This window comes from Tauraco erythrolophus, chromosome 2 (assembly GCF_009769465.1).
Source record: "Tauraco erythrolophus isolate bTauEry1 chromosome 2, bTauEry1.pri, whole genome shotgun sequence".
Lineage (NCBI taxonomy): Eukaryota > Metazoa > Chordata > Aves > Musophagiformes > Musophagidae > Tauraco > Tauraco erythrolophus.
Window position 1 is genome coordinate 131,566,468 of NC_141466.1, and position 12,110 is coordinate 131,578,577.

At 45.2% G+C, this 12,110-nt stretch overlaps 1 protein-coding gene across 1 annotated transcript in view; it reads right to left on the reverse strand.

The window, feature by feature from the left end:
- Positions 1-10,618, reverse strand: part of SPTBN1 (spectrin beta, non-erythrocytic 1) — a 91,329-nt gene extending 80,711 nt beyond the window's left edge. The window contains exon 1 of the mRNA XM_009982865.2: positions 10,438-10,618. Within this exon, the coding sequence (XP_009981167.1) occupies positions 10,438-10,585 (148 nt within the window). The 5' untranslated portion in view covers positions 10,586-10,618. The remainder of the gene's footprint in view (positions 1-10,437) is intronic.
- Positions 10,619-12,110: the final 1,492 nt, after the last annotated feature.

Consider the following 12,110-nt stretch of genomic DNA (forward strand, 5'->3'; position numbering starts at 1 on the left):
TAGTTGGTGACTAACTAGAAAAAAATTACAAGATAAAAAGGATGATTTATTAATCTAAAATGCTACAGAAATCACATAACATTTGCTCTTCTCCTGAAAGAGGGTAAAGTTCTTTACCGTTCCCTCAGCGCCACAGTTGAGAATGGAAACCTCATAGTCACGTTTGCCTTTCTTGACTTCTTGGCCCATACCTCTGTCTACTCAGTAAAACCAGGATCTCTCCCTGTACGTGCAATAGGTAGTGTAAGGAAGGATGGTTTTGCCGTGGATTGTTCTAGAATGTAACAGGAAACAGTTATTTTTATCATATTTGACAATTTGCATAACATTAATCCTGAAGAGTTAGCTGGTTTCCCTCTAGTTTATATCTAAGATACTGAATCAGAGAGGAGCAGCCCACACACTGAGCAGAAAGGAACATGTCGACTTTATCACCTCTTCTGCAGGTATGAGTGGGAACGGAACCATTCCTCCTAGAAACCCATCTCCTACAACCCTGCGCAGCTGTCTCAGAATAACGTGAAATAAACACAAATGGAACAAGAGATGGTCTCTTGGGTAACGTCTCCATTTCAGAAAGTACTGCCATTTTTCTGTTGGAAGGAGATTTTAGGTCAGCATTTGGTCCTCCAAGTCCATTCCAGACATATTCTCCGTGACTCCTGTGGGCTTGGGAGAGCGAATGCCATCAGAACGCAAGGGAAAGGGGCAGATTAAAAAGCGAGAGAGAAGGATTTTATGACGGAAGGGTCTGTTCACATTTTCCTTTTGCTGTGCCCAGGCTGACCTTCCAGCAGCTCTGCGCTGAGTGCCAGACACAACCCCGCTTTGGGCTCTGGATGAAGCTGCAGGTTGTGACACCTGAGACCAAAGCAGCACAAAACCTTTGGGAATCATCTCACAAATCAGGCCAGAATACCAATTTATTACTGAAACTGGGTCAGTTCCACCTGGTTTCGAGTTTCAGTTTACACGAGTCCCAGATTAACAGGAAAGTTGACATGACTTTTATAACAGCATGTCCTTGCTAGCTGCAACCGTGGAACACTTGCCAGGAGAGCCCGTGGAAGAGCGCGCTACACGTGGCACTCGTGTTTGGAAGAAATCATGTTTTGTATTCCAGTCCAAATGGGTTCTTCTGAACTGTACTGCTCCCCGTACTCCGTGAACCCATCAAAGCCAGGAAGCCATCCCCAAAAAACTCAACAACTATCTCACGGGTTTTGTTTGCGGCCCACAAAATGCACTTGGTTTGCTCCTTCACTTGGAGGAATAACCCTGAAAAAGTCTACTAAGATCGAGATGGTGCACAGGTACACACTTCACATACTCTCTTCTCTGTGAAATTTTGGCCTGAAAACACTTCTTGATTTTCATCCAGAAAATTCTTTTTTATGGGTTTTAATGTGCTTTTTTAGAAGCCAGAATTCTTTTCATTGCCTCTCCCTCCTTTCCTCCTTCATCTGAATTGCATCTGTGTTTATATGTGAGAGAGAGAAAGAGAGAGATTCTCGCCCTCCTTTCCCCTTTCTTCCTTTTCCTTCCTTCACAAATACATCCCAGTTGTGACCAGCCACGCTCACGTGTGATCAGTTTAGAGGAGAGGAATAACAAAGTACCTCTCCACTTTGCCAGTTCCGTAACTGGAGGAGGTCGAGTCCCTAAATTAGAAACCTCTCAAGTTAATTGGGGTCTCTACAGAATTTTAGATCCTCTTATATCTAAGCAGCAAAGTTCCAGAAAAGCCGAGGTCGTACAGGCTTGTGCTGATCCTGTAGTTCATTCAAAATGAAAGAGAAGGAAAATGTTAGAAAAACTGTTGGAAGTATTGTGCAGAATGCACAAACATTCTGCAGATGCAGAAACATGAGCTGAAAGCCTCATTTTTAAAGCCGACAGAAACGAGATATCTCTTGGCTTATTTTCAAAAACCTTCTTTCATTGATTCTCACCCACAAAATTTCCCCACCTCGGAACTGCCTCTCTCTGAAAAAAAAACTTAGTGATCAATCGACGAGTACTTACTGTCTCAAACTCATGAAGTTATTATTGCATGCCATATTATCACGTCATTTTTGTATAATGTATAGAATAAATATAATATACGCTTACACATACAAACACCGTCCACGTCTGACACTCATCTGCCTTAAAGGCTTAATAACATTTAAAGGAAGCAAAACTTAAAAAAATCACCACAGACACATACATACAAAATGGTTGGCAAAAAAACAGTGGTGTTTGCATTGCTCACTAGAAGACTTCCAAACTATCAGGAAGAATGCTAGAAACTAGAAAAGTGGAACTTGGAAGTGAATTTTCATCATCCTCTCTACCTGTCTGATCTTCTTCCCTGTTCCTGGTTTGGTTTTTTTTTTGCCTCTTCCCCATCAATGATATTCGTCTCAAGGCAATCTGGGTTTATAGCTCTCCAGGATATTACCTCAAGATAAGAATCAAAGCTCTGATCCGAGAGAATGATTTCATCACTAATCTTTCCCCATTAGAAGAGCTCCAAGGTTGACAGAAATCAGTAAACATTTTTTAATCCCGTATTGAATTTCGCTTTGCAGTATGCTCTGCTAGACATTATTTATACTCCAGGGAGTGCTTTCATGCAGTATCCAAGCAACAAACAGAAGGAAAAAGGCAAGGCACACTGCAGATTTGGCTGAATAAATAAAATAAATACAGAGACATTGCTAGTTAGACGCTAAAGACATGAGACAAGAACATTCTCTTCTGCGTACGCATTTTTTGTGGAAAGACTTCTTTTAAATTACGGGCTCATCACTAGGTTTTGAAATGCATCCACAGCCAACCTCGCCCCTGATAAAAGTAATAAATTTTTAAAAAATTAATCGCCACTATTGGCACGTAGTTTCTATAAACAAGAAATCCTTTCCATTAAGACGACTCGGCAAAATATCTAAAAACGATCTCTTTTTTTCAAGGAAAGGTCATTAACAGTTATCCCACAGTTTCTCTGTATTAAACATCCCCAAAACATCGATTCCAACAGCAAAGAACGTTACAGTCTTTCCAGGCCCCAGGTTTGCTGTGACGGGCCACTACAGGCCAGATTCCCTGCTGTGAGTCGGCACGGTCTCACGGACGCCAAGGGACAATGCCAGCTGATACCAGCTGACAATCTGGCTGGTGGGTCTCCTCCTAAATCATCAACTTCAGCATGATTTCATCCCCGCTCTACTGTTGTGTCTGGCTTAGCTTGCTCTAATACACAGAGAGTATCTCCTGGTGAGTGCCTGTCCTTTCCTTGAGCAGCTGGCACAGCCAGAGCCTTGCACTCTCCTTCACAAATCCCACCTGCCTCTCCCTGCTGGGCTGGCCCGTCCCTGCTTCGGCTGATGCAGAACGTCGCATCTCACTCATCTCGGTGTTGCCAGCAGCCAAAAGCACATCCCCTGGTGCTTCTACTCCTTACTGGTGCCATGGTGATGAATGGTTGATGAAAACTAAAACAGACGGGAGAGAGCTGTTCTGGGCCGGTCTGGGAATTAAGGCAGAGTTGTCACCAAAAATCAGTGCAAGTGTGCAAGCACACTATGAAAGTTAGTGCAGTGCCAATGTGTCTAATACCCAGGCACAACAAAGCAGGACGTGATGTCCAGGACATGGAGCTGTTGGAGCAGGTCCGGAGGAGGCCACAAGGAGGATCAGAGGGCTGGAGCGCGTCTCCTGTGAAGACAGGCTGAGAGAGTTGGGGTTGTTCAGCCTGGAGAAGAGAAGGCTCCAGGGAGACCTTCCAGCAGCCTTCCAGTGCCTACAGGAGGCAGGAGAGGGGCCTACAGGAAAGATGGAGAGGGGGCTTTGGACAAGGGTGTGCAGTGTCAGGAAAAGGGGTAACGGCTTTAAAGTGAAAGAGGGGAGAGTTAGATGACATCTAAGGAAGAAATTCTTTACTCAGAAGGTGGTGAGGCACTGGAACAGGTTGCCCAGAAAAGCTGTGGCTGCCCCATCCCTGGAAGTGTTCAAGGCCAGGTTGGACGAGGCTTTGAGTGACCTGATCTAGGGGAAGGTGTCCCTGCCCATGGCAGGGGGGTTGGAGCTGGATGATCTTGAAGGTCCCTTCCAACCCAACCCGTTCTACGATTCTATGATTTACCTGCTTTCAGGGTTACACTCGTGGGTATTTCGTGGGTACTATCTTAAAAGCAGATACACATATGCACACATGCACAGAGTCAGCATACAGATCTTAGTTTGCCATCTTTTTCCTCTAGGTACAGATGGCTTTTTACATTTAATCACTTCTTAACTACATACAGGATTCTCTTGTACGTCATTTTGCGAAATTACTGAATTGCCATGCAAGCATAGTCAGCCCTTTGTGAATAAGGACTGCTGTATGTCTGGGGCTCTCCACAAGAAACTATATGAAGCAGATATGGTACCTCTACTCCAGTCCAGGAGCTCAATGCACAGGAATTCAAAGATCTGAGGACTGATGACTACAGGCTCATTTCCTGGCAAGATGCGAGGCTCTCCCGTGTACATGTCCAACTCGATATTGCTTAGTCTTGAAAGAATTTAATCAGAGATGTGCAATGACCACAGCCATCAGACTTTCCAGTGTAGAACTGCCAGCAACTGATCCTCTCCTGCTCCCTCCCCAAAGAAGCAAAAAGCCTATTTTTCCAGCTCCGCTTTGTCCTGACTGAGCAATGTGTGCCGGATTACGGTCATTCACCAGGACGCAATCACTTTCATAAATAATCGTAATAATAATCATTAACACACGAAGCAGACAAGCATGCATGATTCCAGAAGGCTCCTAAGTTACTTTCAGCAGTTCTTCTTTTCAGAAGCTCGGCTCTATACTCAGGAACCTACACTGGACCATGGATCTGGTATCTAATCAGACTACAAAGAATCTGACTTACACCTCCACATCGTTTGCAAACTGCTTGTTTGATTCTAAAAAGAGAGAGCAAAACCCTAAACTATGTATAACTGATACCAAAAATCATGTTACTATAGCAACAAGATGCAAGTGACCTCTGCACTAAATGACATTTTTGATGTGACAACATTGAATGCAAGTTGTTCATGTTTACTTGGAAGTTATTTTAGGTACCGTAGACATACAGTGACTCTTCTTTTTGGGTCAGTCCACTGATGATCTTGAAAAATAAAAACGCTAAGAACAAAATATATTTATTGTCTGGTATTTGCTCTTTGCTTTAGGAACAGTTCTCCAGCAGCAGCTTTAAAAGCAAACACATAAATCAGCAGTGACAGATGGGCAAAGCTTTTTCTTGTTCGATGATAAGAGCACCGTGTTCATCAGTGGTCACAGCCAGGTGACAGGCGTAAGTGCAGCAGCTTCTCCGCTGCCGTGCGCTCTCCCTTGATGCCTCCGTGACACAGAGCGTGCAAAACAGGACTCCTGTTTTTAACACCAGCCTCCTACAGATTCTGGTGAAGTACTGAAGCTTAGAAACTACGGCTAAGAAATCGTTCCAGAAGTAGAATTCAGAAGGAAAGCACTGGATGAGGCTGACGTTTGGAAAAGCTCTCGTTGAAGTAACTCCATCAGCTTTTAATCTGACTAAACGAAGATTTTTCAAAACAAGCCCTTTCACGCTCACCTAAGTCTGCATTAGGCCTTTGGCTGCTAAACAAAACCAGGGACTAAGAACCAGCACCGCCACGCCACTGCTGGGAGATGCATCTGCGGTTTTGTTGCTGTAAGGTTTTTATTTCTGTTTAGGGTCAAGCGAATCCTCCACATGCCCTTCAAACCCGATTTACACGCAGCAATACAGTGTTGAGCTCTCTTTCCTTAACCCCTTGCCGTTATGAAATCCAGTGCGCCGATTTTCAAGGCCCAGATAGCTCAAAGCCCGGATACTCCTAAAACGTACTGCAGGAGATTATTCTCAGTGTGCTCTTTCAAAGGCAAGAATAAACCAAAGGGTTATTTTCTTAAGCTCTAAATCATTGTATTTTTACCTTTTTTATTGACTTGAGACCTGAAACTTCATTCTGGCCGTGCAGATTTTTTCTCTCTTCAGTGTATACTCAGAGTGAAACAAACTCTGCTATGAGATGTACCGGAGAGCAGGGACAGGCAGGTGTACCGTACCTGAGGAATACTGTAAGCAACATCTTTCTCTTCACTTTTTAGGGGGTTGTTTTGCTGACTTTTGACTGGAGCTGTGGGAGGAATGGCTCAAGTAGCAGTATTTTTCCCTTTTGCTCTGGGAGAATTTAAGTTCCTGGCATGCACTACAAGCCTAATTTCTCCTTTGTGCAATAGGGGCACCTAAGGAAAGCCACACGACGGATGCAGTCTCCTTAACCAGCATAGCCCTGGAAGGTTCCCCAACACTGTGACGTGCACCACCAGCAAGTGTCCTGACCTGTGCACAGTCACGCAGGTGGGGCTGGCAAGGAACACACAGCTTCACCTGCCCTGCGCCACGAAGATACGCCTCTGTTATTTGATAAACTTTGAAACTATTTCTAATTTATATGCCAGACAGCTGTGTCACAGACCTTCTGGTCACTTGGGTGAACCCAGAGGACAAAAGGGCAAAATACAGATGAGCAGAAAAGCAAGTAACTTTAGCCAAGCCTTTTTTAATACTGAATTAGCTACCTGAAGAAACGGAAAGTTTTGGAGGTGACATTTCTCATGCTATCTGAAAACAGCATCTGAAACAGCGAGCACGGTACATCTGAACGTCATGGTCCCAGAGCGAGTGTGAACAATTCTGCTAAACAACTGAACTGTTGCTTACAGCTTTTGTAAGAGCTCTGTGCGCCGAGGCACTGCATAGCAAATCTTGTTAGCTAATGGTCCTTGAGAGACGAAATCCAACACCTGAGGATTTGGGAATGAAGAATTTTGCACAAACACGATACCTTCTTGGCTCCTACAGAGCAGGCAGAATTACCCAGTCTTCGAGCAAGACCTTCTAAAAACCCACAGAGAAGAAGGACAGGTGAAAGATGATTTCCTCCAGTGGGATATCTTACTCTACGAAGCAGAGATCGGTTACCTTCTTCTCAGATCAGTTGCAGAGTGAGTTAGTTCAACACAAATGAAAACCAATCTGGTTGCATATCCCATCAAATCTGGATTCTGATTGAAAGCTGAGTTACCGGATGGTTTATTTGTTTCAACTGAAACAATCCTTCACATTCTGGTTTTCACAGTGTACAGACGACTTCAATAATATGGGTTATCAGCTGCTGTGACAACTAGAGTGCTTTTCTACCTGCTCTAACTGAGCTTTTCTACAACACATTGTCTCATCTGACCACCATTTCCTGCTTTGCTCTTTAAATATTTCAACGTCCTGCTACAATACGGGGACATTGTGATTCTTTCTAGAACAGAGTATCAGACTCTGGTTACAGAACTCACTTCTTGTCTACCCATTCTCTACCTTTACCTTAAAGGAAGGTTCATTTAAATTACAGTAAACTAGACTCAACACAAGATGGAAGCTTCACAGAAGAGGCGCTTCACAACTGGTTGAAGAATGTAGACAGGGGATGCTTGCACCAACAGAAAGATCCACACTGAGTACACAGCTATTAGTAGGAAAGATCCACACTGAGTACACAGCTATTAGTAGGAAAGATCCACACTGAGTACACAGCTGTTAGTTAGGCAGTGTAAAATGCCTACGGCTGTTCTACTCCTGAACATCTTGGATCGCATAGGTGGAGAATAAAGAACCAGTGCCTGCTCTGTTCCGTTTGAAACCTTTCACGCTAGGACAAGGAGATGACGAACCACATGCATTTCATAAGCTGCAAGATGTTGACAGTCTTTTGATTTCTGTTGTCACTCCAGTGAAAGGCGGACGTACTGGAAGAGCCAGACATCCACAGGCAGTCTTTAGATGCAACTAATCTAGGACCGCTGGAAAGAAAAATGCTGTTGTCAGAAAACGGCCAGTCTTGGAGGTAAGGGAAGATGCTCGTGCCCACAAAGAGCCAGTGCCCATCTAAGTCAGACTGGAGCATTATTCAGTAAATCTGGGCCCTGCACGCGGTACACAACTACTTCTGCTTCAGAGCAGTGCAATTTACCCAGGAGCAAGCGATGGTACAACAAATTTACATGGTTTAGAGCCCAGAAGAGCCTCCAGATGTCACCCAGTATGGCTTTGTGCGCACTACCAGCCACAGGCTTTCACACAGTGATTATCGTGCCTGACCCTGTGACGAGCAGCTGAATGAAAGTGCACCTTTCCAGAGAGAGCCTGTCTCGATTTAAAGAGTACAATGACAGAGATTATTGCTATCCCAGCTCCAGGCTGCAGCTGCTAAAAACCTGGAAGTGCCTTTCTGGGGAGATGCAAGGTAAGATTACCCACCAGACAGCATATCCGAATGTGCACATGTTGGAGGGCGCCAGGAGAACCCCGGCTCAAGCCTTCAGCTATAACCTTTGGTTTGCAGCACAAACCTCTCTTTGGTTCCTCTCCCCCTGCACCATGACGAGGCTTTCAAGCCGTGCTGCAGCAGTGCAGTGTGCTAAGCCAAGTTTTGGCAGCACACGGCATTCTCGACGCCAATAGTAGAGAATTACAGGTATGAAATGTATCAAATTAAAATAACTATGAGTAATGCTTATTAAGAAGAAAAAATAAATACATCATACGCTGAGAAATGTTTAAATATGCCTCTGAATCGAATCTTCAGCAAAATTATTTGCTTTGACACTGGTATTTGTTTTAGGCTATCTAAATAATTCAAGTACTTTCCTTACATTACTTCTCCTTGAAATAAGAGTTTCATGTTTATTATTCATTACTCAGGTGGGGAGCTCTGCTTGCCATAAAAGTGGAATGACCAACTGCAGCAAAGGCTATATCTGGGACCCAAATGTGGCTAAAGAGCTTTGTACTAAAACCACTTCCCACCCAAGGAATATAACATAACCTATGGCCACTAATGTGGCAGGAGTAAAATACAGTTTCTTCCTCAAACAAGATCAAACTATAAAAAAAAAAACAAACAAGTAAAGATTCTTCTCATCTACCACCAAAGGCACCAATCAGGCTGCTTCTGACCCCGCCAAGCACAGCCCCGCTCCAGGTCAGGCATTTGACCTGTAATTTCAAACGCACGCTGTGATGAGAACTGCTGTAATTAAAAGTCTTCCAAAGACGGGAAAATTTAACACACGTCCTTTCTGTGGGCAGCTCCATTAAGTTGATACCAGCACTCTCCTCAGTAAGGGATACATGATCTGCTCTCTGCCCACCTGTGTGAACTATTTTATTTCCCTGTTGCTCAGCTCCAAACCTGATCCTGCCCTGTGCCTGGCACGTAGAGGTGTTCTGCATCTAACACACTCCCGCAGCTGGTATCAAGAGGAGAGAGGGCGCGCTGTGCTCCGGGGTCCATCTCATCAGAATCACAAATGAAACAGGTGATACCTTTGTCTCAGTACGGCTAATTTAATAAACCTGCTTCAATATGTCATAGTGTTGGGCTTAAAACTGTCTTTGGAACTCAAATTCCACCAGCAGAAAGCTCAGCATATTTCGAGCAGTTTTCCATGCTTACGGTATGTCCCACGCTACTGAGGCATTTTGTTCAGAGGTCAGAAATGTGGGCATGCTACCATGAGAGTCAGGAAATCATTTACAGAGCACAAAAAGTGCTTTGCAGGGCAATGCCTCGGAGCTGAAAGGACATGACATAATCATCTTTGCTGCCTAAACAAATTTGGTTAATGTACAGCCAGTAATATCCAATAATCAAATGTTTGAATAAAAAAATGGCCCAATCAAATTTCATTTTTCCGCTGCTGAGAGTGTAATTTGGCAGAAGACAGTATGTATTTCAGAAGCTCTGCTTCTTCAGAAAAATTTGTAGTTTCAGTATTATTTACTAAACGACACTACCTCCACCTACCACGTTCCTCCATTTCAGGACAGGTAAGATGTGTTGAACACCTCCAAATGAATGTATTTTGAAGCAGAATTTTGTTATCCTTCTGATTTTTTCCAAATCTGGAAACCAACATGGTTGTCAATCACAGAAACCCAATCAAAACGATTTGAACATACAGCCAAAATGTATAACATCTGATGAGGCGAGAAACAGAGTCAGTACAACCTTCTAAATAAACAAACAAAAAAATATATACAAGGATGAAATCTCTGTTCTCCCACGCTTACACAAAAGAAGCCTTCATAGTAAATCTGAACAGCCAAGTGTTTGCAAAACATCAGAGACACACAGAGTCTGCAAAGCAACACGAGACCATCGTGTCCCACTGATGTCAATGGAACGACCGACCTCAAAAATTGTTCAAACTGCACTTGACCTCAGGGAAGTTTCAGCTCTGGTTTACCGACAAGCTGCAGGCGCTGAAGACAGACAGTATTCCATACCATCATACACGTATGGTGGCAGAGGTGTGCCCAGGTGAGGGGTGCTTACCAGCCAGGGCCTTGATGCGGGATCGTTCAAACAGTCGAGCCGAACTATTTTCGTTGTCCCAGTCATCCACATCCCAGCGGTTGTTGACATCGCTGTACTGCTGTTGGATTTCAATATTGTCGTAATCTGTCGCTACTGTTGTCGTCATCCTGAAGCTTCTTAACCTGTTCTCACCATCAGATTCTTCTTAAAAACCTCTGTAAAAGAAAAATACATAATAATAACGATTTAGACAATATACCTATATTGGAAGAAAGTAGTAAAATTCAAGCTCAAGACTTCTGGTTTCAAAAATCAATAACGTTTACTCAAAGTCTGAGCACAAGCTCAAGGACAGGTTAGACACCAACTAGACCTTCAGAAAGCAACAGAATGCTCCAAGTCTTCCTACAAAAATTAAATACTTCACAAAAGCAGGATTTCAGGAGGGTAGCTTTGGTGCAAACACACCCAGAACTGTCATGTTCCATGCTGCACAAAGCGGGACACGTATGAAACGGCACAGTAAGATACCTTCACAGTTGTTATTTCCAAAAGCAGCCTGTCAGCTTCGTAAATGTGGGAATGTTGACTAAAGCATACGGAGCCATGGATAACTCAGCTAAGAAAAATGTGAAGTGCAAAGACCACCTCTTTCAACACCTTTACAAAACGGTACACATCCTGATGAAAAAATGCAAATGCTTAAAAAGTCATAAAAGCATTTGACCAGCAGAAGTCTTTTAACACAGACCTGAAGAAACATTTCTTTCTTCACATGCAAATGCTGACTTTGTGACCCATCCCGAGACTTTATTTATGAACTAATCCAGGTAAAACCAACTAACTGATGCATTGCTTTGAACTCTCCCTAGCAACAAAATGGCAGCCCACCGACGCAACTTCACAAGAGGTTCTCCTCTTTCAGGCAGACGGGTACTGTTGGCATATTCACACTGCTTTTCCAATCGGAATTTGCATGTGCTTATCAGCACTAAATATAAGAGAGCCCAACACCTCCTCCTGGGGAAGAGGAGGAGGTTAGAAGCGGCTGCTAAACTGGAGGCTGTGACCTTGCGGGAAGAGCCATTGGGCCTGGCGGCGCGGACCCAGAGCTCGGCCTGGGAACACGGACCCAGAGCTCGGCCTGGGAACACGGACCCAGAGCTCGGCCTGGGAACACGGACCCAGAGCTCGGCCTGGGAACACGGACCCAGAGCTCGGCCTGGGAACACGGACCCAGAGCTCGGCCTGTCGCTGGGGGTGCAGCAGTGGCCGCGTTGCACCCTGAGCCCAGTCCCGCCGCAGCCGGTGCGCAGGCAGACCGAGGGCTGACCCCGGCGAGCAAACACACAGGCACCTCCATAAATCCGGCAGCCACACAGGCGTTGGGAAAGGGGCCTGACTGGGTTTGACGGGAACGGCCACATTCCAAGGCGCCGAGAAAAACCTCAGCCTTGCGGATCGCTCCGCGCCTTTCCTGCCCTCGCTCCGGCGCCGCTCGGGACGGCAGGCGCGGGCTGGCGGCCGGCGCTCCCTCACAGCAGGAGCTGCAGGGCCGGGCCCGGCGCTCCCCAGGAACCCCACCCACCCCCAGCCCGGGGCGGGTTCCGTCCCCCGGGCTCACCGCAGGCAGCCCGGGAGCCGCGGCAGGTGCGCGGGTGTCCCCGGTCTCCGCGGGCGGAGCGGAGCCC